Source organism: Branchiostoma floridae, chromosome 10 (assembly GCF_000003815.2).
Source record: "Branchiostoma floridae strain S238N-H82 chromosome 10, Bfl_VNyyK, whole genome shotgun sequence".
In the NCBI taxonomy this organism is placed as follows: domain Eukaryota; kingdom Metazoa; phylum Chordata; class Leptocardii; order Amphioxiformes; family Branchiostomatidae; genus Branchiostoma; species Branchiostoma floridae.
In genome coordinates this window covers 13,745,692-13,768,800 of record NC_049988.1, presented here as the reverse complement: position 1 = coordinate 13,768,800, position 23,109 = coordinate 13,745,692, and the positions used below count along the sequence as shown (strand labels likewise).

The 23,109-nt window shown below is 40.8% G+C and overlaps 3 protein-coding genes across 3 annotated transcripts; 2 read left to right on the top strand and 1 right to left on the bottom strand.

The window, feature by feature from the left end:
* The first annotated feature begins 495 nt into the window (after positions 1–495).
* LOC118423977 (carbonyl reductase [NADPH] 1-like) lies at positions 496–6,176 on the top strand. Its single transcript, XM_035832345.1, is given in 9 exon segments — positions 496–614; positions 1,297–1,378; positions 2,250–2,428; positions 3,478–3,590; positions 4,001–4,129; positions 4,700–4,841; positions 5,204–5,270; positions 5,666–5,700; positions 5,702–6,176. Coding segments are annotated over 9 exon segments (828 nt in total). The 5' UTR covers positions 496–596; the 3' UTR covers positions 5,765–6,176.
* A 916-nt stretch (positions 6,177–7,092) lies between these two features.
* On the top strand, positions 7,093–10,987 carry LOC118423984 (carbonyl reductase [NADPH] 1-like). Its single transcript, XM_035832351.1, has 8 exons — positions 7,093–7,402; positions 7,921–8,002; positions 8,462–8,640; positions 9,087–9,205; positions 9,511–9,639; positions 9,987–10,128; positions 10,600–10,666; positions 10,859–10,987. The coding sequence occupies exons 1-8, from the start codon at positions 7,382–7,384 to the stop codon at positions 10,951–10,953; spliced, it is 834 nt and encodes a 277-aa protein (XP_035688244.1). The 5' UTR covers positions 7,093–7,381; the 3' UTR covers positions 10,954–10,987.
* A 152-nt stretch (positions 10,988–11,139) lies between these two features.
* LOC118424916 (fatty-acid amide hydrolase 1-like) lies at positions 11,140–22,051 on the bottom strand. The gene is made up of 15 exons (XM_035833722.1): positions 21,908–22,051; positions 21,555–21,611; positions 21,211–21,300; positions 20,875–21,008; positions 19,904–20,110; positions 19,355–19,395; positions 17,596–17,720; positions 16,749–16,874; positions 16,299–16,399; positions 15,361–15,460; positions 15,136–15,176; positions 14,973–15,012; positions 12,864–12,975; positions 12,458–12,603; positions 11,140–11,903 (listed from the first exon to the last, which is right to left on the bottom strand). Exons 1-15 carry the CDS (start codon positions 22,049–22,051, stop codon positions 11,790–11,792), a joined length of 1,578 nt encoding a protein of 525 aa, XP_035689615.1. The 3' UTR covers positions 11,140–11,789.
* Between the last annotated feature and the right edge of the window lie 1,058 nt (positions 22,052–23,109).

Sequence of the window (23,109 nt, the reverse complement as noted above, 5' to 3'; positions counted from 1 at the left end):
CAAGTAGAGTTTATAGTCAAATTGCACCAAGTTTCTACAGTCAAAGGTACAGAGACAAGTTAGCCTTTATTACATGGAGATGGGATTTTAAGATTCAGTGGGAGTCCAATAATCCACCACACAGATTCCTTTGTAGCAAAATTGACCAATTACCATTGTTTTGAGTATTGCCAGTTCTGAAGTTTCCACTGACAAATCAGGTCCAGGTTCATCTCCGGACCTGGAAATGATCGTCTGGACCTGAATTTTCTGTACTGGTACCTCCCCCAACCAACAATAGATTTTTTTCTTTCTGTCCTTTCACATCTTATTCTTTGACGTTAGATTCATTTTGGCATTCTATGACATTAGTTATCTGTTTTCTGATACTTTGTGCTCATTTTACAGCTGCTTTGCACAATTTATTGTGTGGTCGAAAACTTTTTTTTTTTTTGGAAATGGCCGAAAATTGGTGCGAGCGCGGATGTCATCCATATAATCAAATCAACGTGGCCTAACAGCAAAGAAACCAGAGCAAGATTGCTGTTTGGAACTGAACAGACCACAAGAAATATCTGCCAAAGTTACTTCTTAAAGGGTTCAGATGCAAAGGAAAGATGAGCCGAGTGGCCGTGGTGAGTGTGGGGACAAAGGGATGGAGACAAAGCCCGTAGGGATGATGGGCTTGGCCTTGATGGTTTGGTAAACTATGACTGATGTGGTAGGAGGAAGTTTATACTGCAAGGAGCGCCTTGGTTAATGTCTTCTTCTGTCCCTCTTGAACAATTCCAAAAGTTGCTAAACTATATATTGTTTAGTCAGTAGTAAGATTTATTCTAGATCTGTATCCCTATATCTTGTAATCGAGTCGACCACGGGAAAGTGACTGTACTTTGGACTTTGTGTTGTGCATGGGGGGCGGGGCTGGGGTGAAAGTACACCACCAGTCACTCCACTGTGTGCAAGTTAGTAGATCACATTTGCGCTCTACTGTTTAGAAACACATCTCTTACTTGCTACTGTGATCTATAGATGCAGTGGTCACTTTTGACCATATTAAAAGGCAAACAAACACGGCTGATGATTTTAACGTGTGAAGAATTTAGAATGCATGTTTTTCACCTTGGGAGGCGAGAATATTTTTCAACAGTTACTCAGTAGTTAATACCAAAAATATCCTCATCAAAGCATTTTAGGGTGGCTGCACTAATTGTCTAAAATGCATGTCAAAAAGTTGAGCTAGTGAACTTGTGAATCATGAATTCAAATAGGAAAAAAATAACCATTAAACCCCTTCTGCCCTTTCCCCATCACCAGGTGACTGGATCTAACAAGGGAATTGGGTTTGAGATCGTTCGAGGACTGTGTAAGCAGCTCGATGGGATTGTTTACCTAACAGGTAATTATTATCTCCATGAAAAATGGAGATATAGTTTTGGATATGTCTGTGTGTGTGTCTGTGTTTCCAGATATTTGTGGTCAGCATAACTCAAGAACCTTTGAATGGATTGCCATGATATTTGGTATGTGGGTAGGTGTTGGAAAGACAAAGGTCAAGGTCAATTTTGGGCCCCCTGGTATGTGACCTTGGTACTGCAGAAGATATTCCGTTTTTTGTATCTTTTGACCTGGATGTGCTACAGTCTTGATTTTTTGGTGGCAGATAGGTTATGACGTAAGGATTAGGTGGTCTATGTTTGGCTCCCCTAGCAGGTTGCTCTTGAACTGCAGGGGTGTTTTTCTCAAAATCTTCTAAGGAGGATAAATGGACAAGGGAAAGACAAATTTAGATGATATTTTGTATGTAGGTAGCTTTGACAGAGATGTACATAATGAAGTGCAAATTATGCAAACTGGCACTTAATTTGCATAATTAATGAGGGAAATCTATATTTCTAGTGTTTGCCATTGTGGGACTCAAATACCTGCCATATATAGTTAATGTGGCTGGTGGAACATTAACAGATATCAATTATGCAAAAACTCCATAATTTGCATAATTAATGTAAAAGTGCTACAGTTCTTCTAAATGGTAATTGGTTGCACAATCAACATTGTGACCAGTGTAAGTTATCTAAATATGTACATAACCAAGCATAAATTATGTAAATGTGGAAATCATTTACATAATCAGACTTTTTCATGGAGATATGAGGTCTCTAAACTCTTGTTAGCATTGTTTTTCATTATTCAGAAGAAATGACATTCTTATAATTCAGATTATGCTAAACCTTTCATCATCATTACTAAAAGAGATATTTTACCCACAGCTCGAAATGAGAAACTCGGACAGGAGGCTGTCCAAAAGCTGAAGTCTGAGGGCCTGAACCCCAGCTTCCACCAGCTGGACATCACAAATGAGCAGAGTATCCAGGCACTGAAGCAGCATCTGCAGGACAAGCACGGGGGCCTGGACGTGCTGGTGAACAATGCAGGGTTTGCTTACGATGTAATCTATTTTTCTTTCCTGAGTTTTGTATGCCTGTAAAAGATAATAAATTGTTAATGTTTTCATTTTCTACATATTACGTAACTTTATCATTCATTGTTAATTCATACCATTAATTACTTGTTTATCCTTATTGTCTTATTATTATTCTATGTATTACTTTACTTTATTATTATATATCATAATCAATTTTGTTTAGTTTAAAGGAGGAGGGCTAAGTATAAGCTTCACAAGCTTTTTCCCTCCTCCTGCACCTGTTTTATCCATTGTTTTCGTTTTGTGTTTTAATGTAATACTTGTGTGCGAATAAATAAACAAACAAACAATGTTAATGTTAATGAAACGTTTAGGTTGTTTGGTATCTAAGTTCTATATTAGCTTAGCAGAAACTCAGAGCCAAACCAGTCGATTACTATTTGTGAGCCGTGTTTATTCAACCTATGCTAAACTCAAGTAACATATAATACAATGTGGTCCAATATGGCTACAGCAAGGTTACAGTTACAGGATACAGGTCTAGGGATAAGGTAATACATTTTGTAATACAGAGATCTAACCATATATAGAGAGAGTTGATCTAACCAACTCTTACACAATCCAACAGAGGGACTAGCCCTAAACTTAAGTGTCCTCACCTGAGTCCTGGGGGCACCAGACTGGCAAATATCTACGTACAATCTCTAAGGTCAACTAGCATTACAATAGCTTGCCTAGCTCTGCCCATCACAGGTAAGCTGGTTGGATGCTGCTACCATCCAACCAATGAGGGATTACCTAATATGCTAATCTTAGCTCCGCCTCATATCAATACGGATTACATCACAAGTCAAAGGTCATGGCCAGTTCTTCTTGGTTTGACCGAGGGCAATACAGATAAGATAACGTCCTTGGTCTGATAAAGTTTCCATTAAAGAGTCCTGCAATTTTCTTTGTTGGAATGTATTTTGAGAGAAAAAATCCTTGATTTCTGAGTCAAAGTTTTGTTTCCTTCTAAAATCATTAATTTTTCATTTCTCTGTTCATTATGCCTGCTATTTTTCTTTTCACAGGGGGCCGCTACTGCCCCGTTTGGAACCCAGGCAGAGGACACTGTGGGCGTCAACTTCTTCGGAACCCTGGCTGTCAGCAAAGCTCTGCTGCCAATCATCAGGCCCCATGGAAGGTGGGCGGAGCTATCAACAGTCATGCAGTTACCTGGAAGATGCTGATGAGTTGCATATCTAACACATGCAAATTGCAAATTGGATCCTCCACATTTCCTTCATTGTTAGTGCCAAATCTCCCCAATCTTGAACACATGTTGAACTGGATAAAATCAAATTTATGATGTTTCCTTTTTTTCCCTGGGTAAAATTCTACTGTACAGTGTTCTCGTCTATGTTTGTAAAATGCTAGTGTTCACTACGGGCATTGTCTCTACCAAAAACTTGTGAATCGCCAACTGCAAGATACAAGACTTCTCAGAATGATATAGCCACAATGTACTACTTATACTGTCTATTAAACATGAGCAACATCCAAAACTGTGTTTTCCAGTACAATGTACTCTTGACTTTTATTTGTACTCTCCAGGGTAGTGAATGTGTCCAGTCAAAGCAGTCAGATGTCTCTGAAAAAGTGCAGTGCTGAACTGCAGGCCCGCTTCAGGGACAGGAGCATTCAGGAGGAAGAGCTGGTGATGACATTGAACAAATTCATCGAGTGAGTACATGTAGAGGAAGACTCTACATTTGCATTTGCTAAAAGAAGATTTCATATGTCTTTTACCTTTGTAAATTGTGTATGCTACGGATGTGTGACTCCGTGAACTGTCACTGAATAAAGAGATTCTACGTGCCAAAACGTGGGCAAGCTTTTGAGATCCGTAAGTGGTAAGTACTGCCTCCGTAAGAACTCGTAGGGAATCCGACGGATTTTGGAGGACGCAGACACGCCATAGAACTTTACGTGCAGGCAAAACTATGTGTGCTGTGCGTTGACGTGCTTCCTCTCTGCTCTTGCTAGTCATTCCCCACGTTTTCAGAAATACGTGGCGGACGTGGCCTCCCAAAAAAACTTATGGACAAATTGCACGTACGGCGGGTTGTGCCCTTAGCTTAAGCAGCGACACATTGCTGCAGTGTAATGTGAACCAGTCAGAATTGCCCTGACAGACATTCAGCAAAAGGCAGGTAAAAATAAAGTTTTGGGTTGTGTAAAAAGAGTCTCTTTATTTAGACATGTGACTCGTGTGGTTATATCTCTTTAATCTTCTGAAATTTGTCTCCATAGGATGGCTAAGGCAGGGAAGCATGAGGAGAATGGTTTTGCAGACTGGGCGTATGGCATGTCTAAGATCGGAGTGACAGTCCTGACGTTTATCCAGGCTCGGGAGATGGAGAAGGACTCCAGAGAGGACATCCTGGTCAACTGTGTAAGGACAACATTGTGCAGTCTTCGAACTGATGCATTATGTCGCCAACCCATTTTCAATTAGTCTCTAACAGACTGACAAGAAATCTGTCAGAGGAAGGACTATTTTTTAGGTTTTTGTTCTTTTCCTAGGGCCCTTGTCAAGAAGAGAAGGGTTAACGCAGTGTGCTTGGCTGAAACCAATACCATGCTCCATGTACACTGAGGATGACAAAAGAAAAAGAATCAAGTAATAGATCATGCACTGCAGATGATTAAATTTGCCTAATGCTGCAGTTATGATGGCAGCTCTGTTTTTCCCATTTTGATAAGACTTAGTACTTGAAAGTTCAAATTGGTCTTGATCTTCCTGTCTGTCTGTAGATGTGTCCAGGTTGGTGCAAGAGTGACACGACAGGGTGGGAGAGACCCCCCAGGAGTGCTGCTGAGGGTAGGACCTATTGTATATAGAAATCCATCTAGAGTTTTAAAGCTGTTTTTATGGGGTCACATTTCAAATCTGAGATGTATTCACCTGGCTATTAAGCAATGCTGCTCCTAGCACACTTTGTTAAATATAAAAATGATTTATAGCTTTGAATTCACATTGTAAAGCTTAAGAGTCTGCAGTCAAACCTGTCTATAGCGGCCACTCAAGGGACCGGACAAATTTGGCCACTATAGACAGGTGGCCTCTTTATAGAGGTGGCAACTTGTAGATAAAATACCCAAGGGACCGACAAAAAGTGGCCACTATGGACAGGTGGTCCCTCTGTAGAGGTAGCCCCTAATACAGGTTTGACTGTATTGCCTAACTGTCTGTATGTAACTTCTCCCCCTCCGCAGGTGCAGACACAGCTTTGTTCCTGGCCCTCCTCCCATGCGCCCAACACTAAGGACTCACAGGGACTGTTCTTCTATGACCGCAAACCTATGGCATTCTGAGGGAAAAGGAAAGACCATTGCACCACATTGTAGCTGAACCTATGTTTCCCTACTTTGTTTCACCTAAGGAACACAAAGTCATATTCCTAATGAATTGAGACAAACATTTGATTGTATAACATATCCGTTCCTACATTTTCAGCATCACAAAAAAAGGAAGAAGAAGTCAAATTCGCTTGGTAAAATATGATTCTTGTGTTGGTTGACATTCAATTGATTTTAATTGTATTGTATTTATTGTATTATTATTATGATGATGATGATGTATTATTATTGTATTATTGTACTATGTATGTGCCTTAATGTGTATGCTGTACAACATCAGCATCTTGCTGCCTGGTGCAGCATAATGTATTGTCATGTTGCAATTCAAATAAAGTCAAAATCAAAGACATTCAATGTATATATTTCACGTATCTGTCAACTATTCTTTTCTTGTGATCTTGTTTACTTAGCCCAGTGGGTATAAATGTGCAATAAAGGTTCATTCATTGTAGACGTCAGGACTTTGAATAAAAGGGCTTAATGAATAATGCTATGGGGGACAGAGATGTCTGGAAGGGGACAGTGGGACTGGTCTGGGCAATCTGCCGGCAGTGATGATGATGATGAAAGAATAAAATGTCTGGCAAGCTGAAAGTATGGTAATTTTGGATCAATCATTGCAGGTTGAAGAAGAGTGTTATTTCATTGGTCAGGTCATACAGGTATATGGGTCAAATGCATTGAACACTCATATTGAATAAATCTCACTAATTTTTTATCGGTTATTGACTTGATATATATTACTAATTATACAGTACATATACTAATTTCATTAGTATTAGATACATGTAATATATATGTTTCGTGTATGTAACTTCGGTGGGGCGGTACAATTATGTAAACTATGACCTCATTCGCATAATAAACGAAAATCCCTGTAATAGCTCAATGGCAAACAAAGACACTGCCTTGCAAAACGTATTTATGATGCATTCTTTTCTCAGGTGTGAAGTTTTTACTTCACACCTGAGGTGAACATCGCTGAATGAAGGCAAATTTTGTCCTAGCTCCTTCTCTATTGGTTAAAGTAATCTCCTGGCAGATTTACCGGTACCATGAGATGGTATCAAAGCTGGTCAAGGAGTAGAGTCGGCCAAAGGGAGTCAGCCGGTTAATCTCCGTCTTTGTGTCCGTGAATAACCGTGGTGCTTGTGTTTTAACGAGCTACTTACGTCTTTATCTTTGACAAAGTCAGTGATCCGCGCAGTTTAATAACAGTAAGAGGTTCGCGCCAAATTGGTGCCCGGCTAGCCCCCTTTGGTCAGCTTTGATACTAATTCTTATGACACCTTTAAATCTGCCTGGAGATAAGGCTGAAGAGTCGTCTTGATTTTTGATACGTAGATAAATTTAGTGATGACACAATTAGATTGACGCAATCATGCAAATCGGCAGCATTGGCATGATAAACATGAAGAACTTGTTGACACACGCCGAATTAAAGTTTGGCCAGGCTTCTTATTACCACGACAGGTTGGACGGGTTTCTAGCGAAGCGTCGGGCAGTCCTTCTGCAGTATTGCCGGAAGTGAAGCTAACATAGATCCGCAATTGATCCCAAGCAGCATCTACCATGGACGGTCGTGTAGCCTTGGTGGGTTTGACAAGCATTACTAGAGGGGTACCGAGACCTGTAGAAATCCACTGAAATGGGGCCAGACAAATCATTGGCGATCAGGGTGCAGTTTGACCAAAAATAGAGTCATTATTGGTTAAAGAGGGTTACCGAGACGATTAAAGTCGATTTACCAGACATCTCTGGCATAATTTTATGGTCATTTGTAGTGTTAATGGGCCTGATCATAAGTCGGGTATTTCATGGTCCTGGAGCTTTACCAGACGATGTGTATGACACTGGTAGTAGTAAAGAGCGCACCCGACGGGCATTTTCACTCGGGTAGCCACCCCGGCGAATGGTGCCTCGTAGCATTATCTCAAAAAGATAATTATATGATCTATAGAAAATTGGATGATCGACGCAAGTCTATCAAAACCGCTAGAATATGAGCAAGTTTCACACTGGATGTAATTTACAAAACATCTATATGTAGTTCGATTTGCACGTAGTGTTTGCCATATGTCAAACTGCAACGATTTAATCCCTTCCACTAGGTGACCGGCTCCAACAAGGGGATCGGGTTTGAGATAGTGCGGAGACTATGCCAGGAATTTGATGGGATTGTTTATCTAACAGGTGAGCTTCTATGTACCTTTGCAATGAAGGTTCTGTATTCATCAGAGTTCGTATGCATGCCTGTCTGTCTGTCTCTCTGTGATCACGATAACTCGAATAGCTGGATGGATTCATTGCCTTGATATTTGGTATGTGAGTAGGTCTTAATAAGACTTAATAAGACCTCCAAATAATTAAATTATGGACCCCCCTAGCAACTTTCTGTGGTACTACAGTGATTTTGATATTTTGAGTTCAGGACAAGCCTTGGTCACGATTTTTGGTTGATGGATAGCTCTAATGTAGTCAGGAAGAAATGATATAAGTTCTTTAAGTTCTTCATTAGATTTTGATCTAAAGTTCTTTAATAGATTTTAATCGAAACGAACGTTTCCTTTTTTTATCTACAAGAATGATGTTTGTGGCTTTAGTTTAAGGATCATTTACCAAATGACATTATATAAGTTGCGGCCTTGTCAGATATAGATGAACAACTCGGGCAGGAGGCTGTTCAAAAGCTGAAGTCTGAGGGCCTGAACCCCAGCTTCCACCAGCTGGACATCACAAATGAGCAGAGTATTCAGGCACTGAAGCAGCATCTGCAGGACAAGCACGGGGGCCTGGATGTGCTAGTGAACAATGCAGGGTTTGGTCTTAAGGTTCGTAGTTTTAAGGATAATTCACAATCTCGGCTGGAACTTTCGACCATTCAACAATGAAAATAGAGTCTATTTGCATGTTCCCCGTCGAATATCACAACGCCGTCCATTTTCCTTTATTTGTCCCTCTCTCGGGCTTAGTAAAAGAAGAAGAATATAAATCATACATGTGCGACAATGAAGTTTAAAGTGCGACAATAAAGTATATGTAAATGTCCATTAGTCCGTATCTTTCTCTCAATGCCTTCAATGATATGCTTGATCAAGTTGTCTTTTCTACCACCTATTGACATGCACATGATATATTTCTTGTCCAAAGGTTTGGCACAAACATCATATGCACTACAATACGTATTTACCGATAGTAGACATTCTAAATTAGTCATATTTTCTTATGATTACTAGTTGAACAAAAGGACGCCACGTTTTTTTTCTCAAATTCACAGCCCGAGATAAGAGATAATTTTCCGTACGCATTCCAAGCGGAGAAGTCAGTCGGAGTCAACTTCTTTGGGACCCTGGCTGTCAGCAAAGCTCTGCTGCCAATCATCAGGCCTCATGGAAGGTGGGCGGACTATATCAGCATCAAACAATGAGAAATAAGATGAGCTGCCCCTTCATTGAGCATGAAGTTCCTTCCGATCTAATCAGTTAGAGATGTGCGATTTAAATATTGATATTTGGCAAGAATGGTAACTCTTGGCATCTGTTTCAAAATTTAGTCACTTTCGATTTCAAATTTGAGCCACTAGGGCTTGTGCATTACAAGGGTTCGAACGAACGAACTAAAGATGAAACCCGTTTTACAACATTGAAACGTCGTTGATGCATCGGAGAGTTACATGTACGAACTTCTTGTCGTTTCCTCAGGGTGGTTAATATGTCCAGCCAGTCCAGTAACAAGGCTATACGGAACTGTAGTGCGGAGTTGCAGGCCCGGTTCAGGGACAGAAGCACGAAGGAAGAAGAACTTGTGATGTTGATGAAGAAGTACATTGAGTGAGTACGTGCCAAACACAGCTTTGAAGATATAACTAACAAGGAATCTACCTAATTTAGTGCCCGACAGAACTTCGAAACGTAAACGTAAAATGATTTACGGACAGATTGTGAAACAAGACTACACAGGGTTAATTATTTATTGTATTTATCATATGTTCATTGAAGCAGTGTCAGTGTAGGATTGCAATTCCTCTCTACTAACGGAGACCTACAGGCTACCGTGTCATTTGATGGCGCAGGCAGTCAGAATGGCAGGTTGCCTTTTGGGTTATGATAATATATAACAGAACATTTAGAGGTATGCAGGTTTATCATTTAAAACTTGCATATTTCTGTTTCCATAGCATGGCCAGGGTAGGGAAGCATAAGGAGCATGGCTATCCGAATTCAGCCTACGCCATGTCCAAGATCGGAGTGACGTCACTAACGTACGTACAGGCTCGGGAGATGGAAGAGGATCCCAGAGAGGACATCCTGGTCAACTGTGTAAGGACAAAATTCTGACGTGTGTCAACTTTAGAACGCCTGAATGTCAAAGATTTTGATATGTCAACGAGTGTCGAGCATTTTCGTAATGATAGCTAAGCAGGGTGGTCTTATAATTAGGGTTGTTGACTTAGAATCTAAAGATTCGGGGTTCCAATCCCTACCAGGCCTAAATGGTGTGTCCTTGGTACACCCATTTCCTCCCAAAGGACTCATTTCCACCCAAAGGACTCAGGCAAAAATGGGTAACAAGCCTACGCTACTCGGATGGAACGTACGGCCGGAGGTTTCGCGTTGGAAGAGGTATGCACATCTATCGAGCACGTTAAAGATACGGTACGGTGCGAGCCGCGTGGCTCAAACCTGATAGTAGTAGGTTTTATGCAGCTTGCACCACTGTACAAAATGGCATGTCATGCTTACGTTTAGATAAATTAGAGAAAGAGAAAAAAACTTCGCTGTCTGTTTCAGTGCTGTCCAGGTTGGTGTAAAACTGATAGTGCGGGCTGGGAGAAGCCTCCAAGGACTGCTGCCGAAGGTACATGTAACGTTATGACTGATTCCCATTCCCATTCCCAATTAGGGCCATTCTAAAGCCGGCTTTACAATACATGCGAACTATAGGCTACATGTACTCTACCACACTGGACTTGTATAGAAGCTACAACGACAATTATAGTATTTAATTTTTCATCCTTCTTACAACTATTGCATTCCTGTTCCACACCAGGTGCAGACACACCCGTGTTCCTGTCTCTGCTGCCGCCCAACACGAAGAACTCACACGGACTGATGTACCATGACCGCAAACCCATACCGTTCTGAGTTATCAAAAATGAGCTGCGAGATATACATTGAATACTGTTTCGTCGTCTTCATTCCGGTTTGAGTTATTGGGACTGCACGGGAGGCGGCGGTAACTGTTGTCACAACATCTACATTCAGAACTCAATTCAGCACCAAGGACAGCCCCTTCCACCAATCTATGAGTGTTGTTATTGGACATCTAGTTTACATATAGAATACAACACGGTGTATTCCTCATCACCCTCCGGCCCAGCCCAATCGCGGGAAGGATCGCACGAAGGCCAAATGAAATGTTTAAAGGAAGCCCGTGTGATATACAACATAGAACCCTATGTGATACGGAAAATTAGCATCCGAACACGTAAATAATATAAATATATATATACTCATCCATTGATCTCTGTCAATGGCATTATGGATAAAATACTGTCTTAAATGACTTGTTTTCATTACGATGAATGTTGATTAGAAGCTCATTTTCTACTTGCGTATACAGCAGTGAACAACCCCTCAAACAAATATCATACTTAACATATTTTAGCTACAAGGCGTGAAACAGAATAACATCATTTCCTCATTTCTCAAGATAAAAGCCCACTAACATCCGAGGGCGTCGACAGAAAACAGTTATATAATGCCCTGTGAAAACTTAAAAAGTTAAGTAGTGTTACGTTGTTAATAAGTCTTCTCAGTAAACAATCATTACAAAGCCAATGCTGATGTAGACCCAACATAGTAGCCTCGATAGCAGATTCTTTGGCTTCATAGCTGACATTTCTTTTTGTACTGGGTCGTTGGACGTGAATGTCCAGCAAAAGTGTATGATGGGCCAAAACAAGAAGACTAGAAAATGTTCACACGGGACACAGAGTCTCCACTTCCTTCATGAGCCTGAGGCACTTCTCCTCCTGCCACGGCAGCGCCACACACTGGACTGCCACGGGCAGCCCGACTGCGCCTCTGGTTGTCTGTGGGGAAACAACAAACGTAAGAATAACTTCCGTGAAAACGGTCGTTTGTTTGTTCTAGTGTGCGTACGGCATGTAGTATGTGACTATTACAGAATGACAGCACGTAAGGCAGAAGTGGTGCAGTTTGATATATGGAGAATTACAAGTACGGTTTGGCTCGATTCCAATGATGTACCTTCACATGGATCATGCATCTTATCCTTGAGGGGACCTGTTTAGATATTTTATCAGCAAATCTTATCATACTATTGTTTATTAAGGAACAGACACTAAGCCAGATATACTGCACCTTTGTCTGTAGAAAACAACAACTTTAAAACCCTTGCACCTTTTGTTGCCATTTTAACCACCATGAGCTGATTGGCTTATCAGTTTAGTACAGCGGTTTTTAATATTAATGATTCAATTGTATTGAATGGTAGAAAAGGAAAATAGGACAAAAATGTTTACAAATACATTTTCCTACATGGGTATTTTGTACCCCAAGTCCGTTTGCATGAGATCTGGTTATCGATTCATTTCGTTCCGAAGACTTGTGGTTGTTTTCCGACCTCTTTTATGATCTTGTCCATCAGGTCGTTGCCATAGCCATGCCAATCATCCAGCAGCCTGTCATCCTCCTCTGTTACCATGGTTACAGGAACAACACCGGCAGGAAAGTCGAGCAGGTTGAAGATTGAGCAGTAAGCTAGAGCACCTGCACATGAATATTGCCTTCACTATCTCTCCAAATGGAATGGAAATCATAGAGTAACATTTCGACTTAACGTATGCTTTCAGCAGTTTGATAATGATGTTATGCATCATGGAATGTTTTTTCTGTCACTTGAGAGACTGAAAGAAGTAGTCACGGTACACTGTTGGCCATAACTAGTCAATGGAAAAAATGATTAAAGGGGCCAACAACACAAGCTACAATGCAGATAGAGAATGTGACTTAATGTAATTTGAACTAACCTACTGCCATACCAGCGTGCTCTGGTTTGCACGCAGGCATGCCGAACGCTGGGCACAGAAGCACATCTATGTCCTTCTTTTTCAACTCGTTCTGAAATTGCTCTTTGTACTTCTGTAGAAAAGGAGAGGGGATGACATGCATTTATTTACAGTACTGTTCGTGGAGTACTGTTAAAAGTCACCTCAATGTCACCATATCTACTTTATTGCGACCTTTACTTAGCCAATAGGGCATGAATGAACAGCTAGATTGTGAATTGTATGATAAAAGATATGTTTGCTTAAATCCTGATTTGTTAAACAACAGTACTCGTTCGTATGTTTCACCATGACATAGTTGTATTTTATCCCGTAGTACGAAGCTGTCAGGTCTGACATCATTTAATTAAACTATTTATATATACCATAACCCATACGTCTATTACATTATCAAAAGTAGAAACCTAGCCAATTGCAAGTGAGGCAATCTTAAAAACAACTAGAGTTAGACAAACACATCTCTTCGCCAAATAATCATGCCTTTATTGAAGACTTTAAGTTTAAGGTCTTATTCATGTATTACTAAATAGTACAAGTCTGTGATCACAGATGACCTGGTATCATGCCTGGTCAATCAGAATTTCATGCCTTCCAGAAGTTTTGTCCCCAGTGTAACAGCGTCCATCTCACAAGCAAAACATCTGTGTAACAGCTGTGTCTATAGATATAGGTCAAAATGATATATATATATATATTTATTTATATATATATATAGAAAACAGTTTATTTCTGTTAATTGGCCACTAATTACAACTAAATGCATCTTTTGGCTGCATCTTGCAGCCAAAAACAATGCAAACAAGTTTGAAAGTCCTATCATGGAATTCAGTGGATTTCTGTACTTTCCTCATTAATTATGCAAATTAGCTGTTGATTTGAATAATTAGCATTACATTATGTAAGTCGTCACTTAGGCTATCTACCACTCAAAAATCATGACCACAGCATGTTCAGAACACAAGATGTAAAAAATTGAAGTTTTGCTGCAGTACCTTAGGAAGCCGCTAGGGGGCCCACTATCATACTCGACCTTCGTTGTTCTGACCCCTACCCACCTACCAAATATTATCAGGATCCTTTCAAGACTTCTCGAGTTATGCATTACACAAACAAACGGACGCACACACTCGGCCCGCTACCGTCCTAACGGAAAATGATATGCCAACTATTTTCGAACACAACCTTCCTTTCAGCAAATGCCAAATATCATGAAAATCCATACACAGATTCTTGAGTTATATGCTGTTGGAATGGATTTATGAACGTTCCTCATTAATTATGCAAATTATCTGCTGATTTGCATAATAAGTATTACATTGTGTAAGTCATCACTCATTCTATCTACATATTAAAAATCCTGATGATCCGTCAACACGTTCTTGAGTTATTCTCGTCCAAAGTTTGAAAGGAAATCGGTGCCTGCAGTTCCCAAAAAGCCGCTAGGGGGTCCAAACTCACAGCACTTACTCTCTGTCCCAAGGGCTATCTACCACTCAAAAATCATGAGCACAGCCTGTCCAGAACACGAAGTGTATAATTTAAAAGTTTTGCTGCAGTACCTTAGGCAGCCACTAGAGGGCCCATTATCGAACTTGACCTTTGCTTTCCTGACACCCACCCACCTACCAAATATCATCAGGATCCATTCAAGGGTTCTCGAGTTATCTTGCATACAGACAAACGCACTTACATACAAATCCCGCTACAGCACCGTAGGTAAGAGCTAGGTAAACCATTTTCGCACTTGACCTTCCTCTCCAAAACCGCTACACACCTACTAAGTATCGTGAAAATCGCCCAGCTGCATTTTGACTTATGCTGCCCAAAAGAAACCCCAAAAACATACCAAGCTTGCTGCAGTACCGTAGGAAAACGCCAGGTAAACCGTTTTCTAACTTGGGATTCCTTTTGACAACCGCTACACACCTACCAAAAATCACAAAGTTGCATCCACAATTTCTGGAGTTATTTGCTGTTGATCTACATACAGACCCAAGTCAGCAATCTCATACTCTTCTTGGCGAAGAGAATTAGACAAAGAAAAGCAAATAGTTATGAAATGTCACATACCTCCCTCTCCTCCAACCTTTGCCACAGATCAAAGATTGACCTGAATGGCAAATAGGAGAAACATAAACACCCTGATACCACCAACATTTGTAGACTCACCAAAAGCAGTGCTACTATTAAAGATAGGTTTAACGTTAGGCCACAGAGCATTGAATTTACATACCCAATCAACCTGTGAGAGATCATCTTCGCAACTCTTGGCCACTGGAAGACAGAAAACATAATTGCAGCCTTAGTGATCGACGCCTGGTATTAGAAGTTTGTAGAAGTGTGGGATCAGATGATGGTCTCACTGGTGTAAGTACTGTGAACATCTTTAGCTAAACATACCTTTGGAATAGAGTTGTGCAATAGACCACAATAAAAGACAATTGATGTAGATACTTACGAAAGGCTTGAGAAGGAAGCCTTGAATCTTGCGCAAAAAGTGAGGCATTTTCAATAACGGGACTTGCTTTTCCAGATATTCATGTATCACCTCATCTTTCCTGAAACGTTATTTTCATGATGATTACACATTGATAAGGAAATTACGATTCCAAAGAGCATATATGGAGCTTCGGAGACCTCCTGGTCAAATGTATCTATTACAAGGTTTCACGATTCTAAGTCTGCGTGCACTGCGAAATGCACTGTGGGGGATGTGTGAAAGGCAAATGCCCCTAGATTGCAGGCAAGAATTGTTTGTCAAGCACTGTCTTGATTTGCATTGCAATGGCTATGCTTGTTTTGCAATTTTTTATGACCCTAGGACCCTTTATTTTTGACATATCACTCATAATGTATTTCTTGCACATACACACTGAGAAAATCGTGAATCCCATTTTAATATTTAGGTTTGACCAGGTGGTCTCCCGTTATGCTCCTTTGTTTGACCAACTAAAGATCAAGAACCATAATTTATGCATATTTAATCATGAAAAATATTCTAGATTTCATAAGACTCTATTTATTAAAAAGATGAAAAATACATTGTTAGAACAGAAATTAGTGATATTCGTCTAAAATGCCAACGGTTGCCATGGCAACACGAAAAATGGAATTTTTTCAAATTTTGCGAAATTGTTGCCAACTCAATTTTAGCCATTCTGGCGTTATGCGACATGAAAGTTGGTGCAGGTCTCATAAGCAACCCCCCTTCTGAATAGGGCTATATGATATTATGACCACATGTGCCTGGTCATACCAATGTGTAACAAGGACATGGACGGAGAATTACTACCGAGCCACATCTTCAGAAGATGTCACTGGTAGTTGAAGATATAGGTTTACCTGTACTGACCCAGAGAATTAGAGTATACGTGGTAGTTTAAGACACACACTCACAGCCACTTTTTAGAGACTGTCTCTCCGTTATCAGCAGTCATGAGCCTCGTGGTCAAGTCGATAAGGGCTCGTGAGTCATCCGGTGGATCAAAGGCGACCAGCTGGAACACAATTGAAGTCCTACTTGAAATCTCACTCACCAAAATGTCCAAAACACAAGTCACCAAAATGAAAGCAAAACTGAACATTCGTACAGTAAAATTCTTGTAATCACAAACAAAGTAGTACTCACATCCAGCGTACAACATGAACAGAAATGAGGGGGGGTATACAAACTGAGTCATGTTTGGAACGGCATTCTCGCTGCTCAAGCGCAACCTACATCATTCTAACCCTGATTATGGTGTCGAAACGTTGTATGTGAGTATTACTCTGTTTGTCTTAAAAAGAACTTTACTCTGTGAGTAATTATCAACCTGATGAAATTGATTACGGAAAACTGAACATTACCGTGTGGCCAGCTTTCTCCAAGGCTTCCTTTGCCATGATGACAGCCCTCCCCATGGACGGGGTGGGAGGGCAGCAGGGCAGGGTGGTGAAGTATCCTATCCGCATGGGCTGGTTATCTTCATATGTCTGTGAGAAGATATAAGACATGACATCTGGCAATAGAATACTATCCTCACATGGATATGCATATATCTGCAGAGAGAGAGAAAGAGAGAGGGAGTAGATATATATTGTAGATAGATATACATACATAAATATACAGTATCGCCAATGACTTTGTACACATAATATGATATTTTTGTAAAATAATCAATCATTATTATAACAGCCAGGACGGCCTTTTAAATGTGATATTAGATTAGATGGTAACCTAGACAACAGAGCCAAAATGGTCTAACATACATTCTCATAATTCCACCAGGTGTCATTATACTGCCACCTCAAAAAACGTTGTTTTAGAGGCCTTCTCTAGATTGTCTTCAACACCTAAATATCTGAATTGTATTACATTTAGGATATTTAACATTCGGTGATCAAGACAATCTTGGAAAGACCTCCATACTAACGGTTTTTGAGTTGGCGGTATTATGGCACCTGGTGGAATTATGAGAATGTATGTTATAGAAATATGTTCATGAAGGTTAGAAATCCACGAAAACAATATCAAAGACAATTCAATCTCTACAACTGGATAACATAAGAAGATTGGTTCCGGGTACTTCGAGCAACATCCATCACTATTCCTCTAGCGACGCTGAAGAAGAGTGATGGATAGCACTCGACACGGTCGAAAGTAATGTCTGTATTTTATTCACGGTAGCGATGTATTTGTCTTCACATGTCCCACCTCTTGTTGGAATGGTATTGGTACCACCCGCGGGTCCAGTTGGAACATGTCCGGTACTAGCAGAGCCTTCAGACCCAGGGCTAAACTGTCAACATCTCTGGCCAGTAGACCAGGACTTGAAATAACTGAGAGGAATGCATAAGATCTAGAATCATTATTAGAGTAAAGTTTATCTAGTGTATGTAGTGCTGATCCAACCAAGTCGAACAATTGCCTAATACATGTGTAAGACCTGTCCTTGGTGCTGAACAAACAATTCACAACTTTGCTTGAAAGATCATCTAGAGTCATTGATAGAGTAAAGGGTATCTAGTGCATGCATGTCTAAACCAACCAAGCTAAACACTGGCAACGTTAAACTGAGTGTACCCCACAAACACGTGAAAGTTAATCTGTGATGGTATTGATAATTCTGAATCATAATTGAACTGTTGCAACAAAACATCGACATTCACAATTGTTAGATTGTCCACCTCTAGTCTTTGTGAAGGAATGAGCAATCCACCGCCTTTGTCACGTCACGTATGCAGATGGAACGCTTGAACTTTCTGCAACTTATGATACTCTCACCACAAATTTTCACCCCGTTCATACTAGGATTCGCGTATCAGGATATATCCTGATTCGCGGTGAATCCGGATTCGCGAACCCTGGTATGAACGGTCCGAATCCGGATCTTTATGGGATATATCCGGATACGCCGAATCCACATCTGGAGGTGGATTTATCCGGATTCGCTGCGAGGTGAACCCTGGTATGAACGCAATAGGATTCACGTATCCGGATTCACTGTCGGATCTGACGTCAAAGTTAACTCTTAAGTAGCGTTTGCCTGGTGTAGCATGGTAAGGATGAGGCAACGGGCTGCGTCGCAGGTGTTCGCACCTGGCAGGTACGAACCCCTGTTCTAAAGAACATTCTAGAACGGTCAGTTAAGAATAAAGATCATTTTCAAGTTTTCTAGTAAGGTGTGAAGACGTGTACTTGTAGCCGTGCAAACACTCCTTCATTTTGGTTGCATTTCTTTACTTTTCTACAGTTCATTTCGGGCGTTGGTATCATCTACCTGCGCGACGCAGCTCGTTTACCATGCTACGCCAAAGCAAACGCTACTTAAGAGTTAAGTTTGACTTCACCAAGCAGTATCAGATGGTGTAATTAGGATATATCCGGATCTTATTTTGGACACGAATAATCATATCCGGATTCGTTGACCCTAGTATGAACGCAAATGGATATATCCTGATTTACACCGTATCCGGATATATCCCGATACGCGAATCCTAGTATGAACGGGGCCTTTGCGTTCTGCATATCATGACGTCACAGAATTCGTCGATTGCTTATTTCTTCGCGAAGACTGGAAGTGCAGTTTTTGTGTTAGAAATTTCCGTTCAATATTTCTTCTTAACACTTCTGCTTGCAGTCATGAGAACAGATGTGTAATATGGTCTTTTAAGTGTGAATGAGTTATGGCTACAATGACAAAAGTTAACAATTATGAAGAAAAGTTAAGCTAGCAGTAAGTGTTTGAATAAGCGCGGATAAGGTATGGCTTAGCTGAGAGAAGTGCATGTTTGAAAAGAAGAGGTAGAGTCACCGCAAGTGTTGATAATAATCATGGCTTAACTGACTGACATGATCAGAGGAGGAATAAGGAAGGGTAACACTTGACTATGTATATGTGTTGCTACTGACGTGACAATGTGAATTATATGTACTCAGTACTCAACAAACCATTACTACACGTCAAACGTACCTCCCGGCAGTCCAGGATAAGTTTTCGACAAACCCCTGCCACTGAAAAAAAAAACATAATGGATATCTCATAAAGTAGGCTGGCTATTACCGGCAGTGCACCATTGGGAAAAGGTCAAGATAAACTATGACTTGATCTTGATCTTATTGCTAATAAAAGATCGTTTAGATATTCATAGCAAATTTTAAGTCAGATCAATCAGTTTCAGGACTGCTATTCATGCTCTTGCAGAGGGGGTGACTACAGCTGAATGTCCTGTTGATGATATTAAAATATGCTTTAGTAGTAGTATACTATACTAGTATTAAGTTGCTCGTAAATGAGACCACACATGGATTTCACACCAGACTTAAGCTCACCACAAGAATAAAATGTAAGTCATTTAAATTTACAACTGAAATAATTCGGACTGGATCAATAAAGGAAAGAGAAGAAAATGTTTCTCAAAGGATACCGAAAGAGAATTGAAAACTGAATGGCAACTATATACTGATGAAATAGTTCATTGGTCCAGAATTCAACGCCTTCCTTTATTCAATTTTCCTATACCTGATCCTCAGAGCAGTTGGCTTAAATCCGCAGATACCGCAGAAATGGGCGGGGCCTCGGACACTTCCAGCCCCGTCAGTTCCGAACCCAAGGACCGACCCTCCTGCTCTGATCAGGGCCGCCTCTCCTCCTGATGACCCACCTGGGGACCGCGTGGGGTCAAGCGGGTTCACGGTGGTACCAAAGACCGGGTTGCTGCATGAGAAACTATGTCGTGGTAGAGAGGGAGGAATGCATGTAAAATCATGATCTCAGTAGGAAGTTCCGCCCTAAAATCTTCTTTTCTAAAACTATATCTTTATGGAACAAGAATTCTCGCGATTGCTTCCCTGCTTTGTATAAACTAAAACGTTTCAAGACGAACAGACATCTGTCATCACAATCTTCTTCAAGTGCATCCCAAGACACTTGAGGTCTCATTGATGTATTACTCCAAGTGGGTAAAAGAGATCAGAGCCAAAAACTGAATGGCTGCATGGACGCATGTTTTTAGCGGTGAGAAATTCCCTTTTAGCCATCCGAACTGATATCAAAAGTTAGATTGGTGAAGGCTTGCTTGTAACTGAAGAAATTAACAGGTAAAGTTTTGCAGCCGCGCGCTAGGTCGTAGGTACACAGTCCTGGGTTCTGAGTGGTGCGGTTGTACACTAGCAGGGAAAAAAAGTGCCTTTTGCGGGGATTGACTAATTGTTGCTTGTAATTGCTATAAACAACAAACCTATGGATTCTAGTCATTGGCAATTTTTTTCCATAATATAGAGTAAATTTGCTCAACATAGAATGAAAAATCTGCTGACATTTCATGTAACTTCATTGTGAACGCAACCATATGCATGTAAAATACGAATTATAACATAGACGTCTATGGGAAGAAAAAACTCATCAATGAGATCTTGAGTGGCTTTGTTTAGTAGTGAAGAGTTTCAGAAGTAAATGATTAAACTTATTTATCGCCTAGAATGTTTTCTTACTTGACTAGACCCTGTGGAACGTTGGTCTTCACAAAAGGCACGGCCCCCTGTTTCCTCAGCACCTGGACAATGACAGCGTCCTCACCCGCTGGTGTGCCCAGATACTTCGTCACGCCCATGGTGGTCACCATGCCCTGGGTAACAGAATTGGATAATGCAAGGGGGGACGGGTGCGTAAATGGAGAGATGTTCAAATTGTGATGCACATAATGGTTATGATATTGCGTACTTGCTAATATGTACATGGTGAGGCGGAGGTGAAGCCTACCAATATGATTGCGTAGTCTTAGTTGTTTCAGTCATGTTACTCGTGTACAGTAGAGAGCAGACTGCTACCTTAATGTTGTAATTTTCCTTGACAGACACAGGAACACCATGCAGTATTCCCAATGGCTGGTCCACCACATCCAAATTCTGAGCTCTCACCTATGAAATAAAAAAAGATAATACTTAACGATACCATTATGGATACTTGGACCTGATATTAGACACTTAATGTTGTAAATGCTACATCTCTATCTTCTTTTTTTATGACAGAAATGATGATGGCAACGGGAAACTTTGTTGGAAGGTAGTCTTATTTTCCTATTTAATTTTACTTAAGCAGAAGTAGGAATAAAAATCAGGATTTTCAAAGACAACCTAACTGTAACTTTATACAATAGTAACTATTCTCAAACCAAAGCATCTGGAATCGGCTCTGTCAGACAGTTCAACTCTTCATTCACTGCAGTCGCCTGGGGCAGGGAACAAAAGGCACGCTTTGCAGATCCATATTGGGTAATTATAGATAGCCTTAATCTCCAGGCAGATCTGCCGGTGGCACTGAGACTTTAGCTGGCCAAGGAGTGTTCTGAGCCACCTAGGGTAGTGCTAAGCTTAAGCTTAAAAGCTTAAGACCTCAAGCACCGAAGAAATCGTAACAAACATCCAGTGGTGCCGATAGTTTTCTCTTATAACGGAGTTATAGATTCGTTTCCGCAGCATATATGTATCATGAATAATTTGCCTAAATTTCACAATGTTTGTTCACCTTTTCCTGGAACGCCTGCAGCACCTGTACAGCTGACAGCTGTCCGTCTCCCAGCTGCTGGGTCAGCTGGGTCAAGGTCAGGGACTGGATCTTCCTCCTTCTGGCTGCTTGTGCTGCTGGCTGTGTTGATATAATAGAACACATGTGGTGAAATATGTTTCATGCCTCAAGAGGACACACCATAGTTCATTTCCGGTTTCAACTCGAGGCTGCATACCTTTAAGTCTGGTGACTTCCAGTGAATGATTCTGAAGCAAAATGTGGTATGGAAAGACTGAGCTATAAGGCCAACGGAGCTTTGTTTTTTCGTCAACATCATTATTTCTTCAACCTCCGAGCCATGGTGAATTTGATGGAACAACATTTTCTATTAAGAAAAAACATTAGGCTAAATTGGGAATGTTTGCGTAGGACAAACCCCACTTTAAAATTTCGCGACAAGAATGACCAAGGAGGTTTGGAATGACTGATGTTGGCAGAAGAAGCAAATCTTGTGTCACATGTTAGAGCTAGCCTGATTAAATCTCGCTTATAGTAACCCACCCAACACTTGGCCGGCCTCCTCCGTGTGGGGAGGGGCCAGTTACAGCCCCGGACAGCAGAGTATGTATTACACAGACTATGCTCAAGTTATTTATAACGGTAGGCGGTTTTAACTTCCGCACTACTTTGTCATTACGCATATCTACTAGTATTCCAAACAAACTAGATTGTAATATGTAACGTTATGATGATATACTAGCGTCAGCTCACAAAGATACCTTCACGCGTCGTTTACTTGGTAGGGTACAACCGAGCACAACATGGCGGCAGCGGTGGGATCCATGAAGATTCGCGAAGACATACTTACCAACGGAAGCCCGTTTTCCGATCAAATACAGAGCGGTACGTCGAGCACAAAACCTTGAGTATTATGAAGCCAATTACATGTATAATGAAAATCCTAGTGGACGCGGAAGAACAGGGTGTGTGCCCCGTTAACTGTCCGTGCTCAAACCAAGGAGGTTGAAAAAAAACCCTCCTTGCTTAAACTTTGTTAATATTCGCCTATTGATCTCTTTTAAAACTTAAAGTTTATGTATTTTTGTTCCAGTGACACCCAAATGTCTCCATATGAACACAGAACATCTAGAGCTTCAGTTGACCATATCTCTGTTGCTCCTTCCATTGTTTACATATCAAGGAAGCCTACCTATCAACAT

Excerpts from the sequence above, each read along its gene's own strand:
- LOC118423984 (XM_035832351.1), top strand. The coding sequence starts at position 7,382 with ATGGACGGTCGTGTAGCCTTG. Across the intron at positions 8,641-9,086 it reads ATGCAGGGTTTGGTCTTAAG|CCCGAGATAAGAGATAATTT; the intron begins GTTCGTAGTTTT and ends TCAAATTCACAG. Across the intron at positions 10,129-10,599 it reads AGGACATCCTGGTCAACTGT|TGCTGTCCAGGTTGGTGTAA; the intron begins GTAAGGACAAAA and ends TGTCTGTTTCAG.
- LOC118424916 (XM_035833722.1), bottom strand. The coding sequence starts at position 22,051 with ATGTGTTCTATTATATCAACACAGCCAGCAGCACAAGCAGCCAGAAGG. Across the intron at positions 15,177-15,360 it reads GCTTCCTTCTCAAGCCTTTC|TGGCCAAGAGTTGCGAAGAT; the intron begins GTAAGTATCTAC and ends TCTGTCTTCCAG. Across the intron at positions 15,013-15,135 it reads ATCTCTCACAGGTTGATTGG|GTCAATCTTTGATCTGTGGC; the intron begins GTATGTAAATTC and ends TTTGCCATTCAG.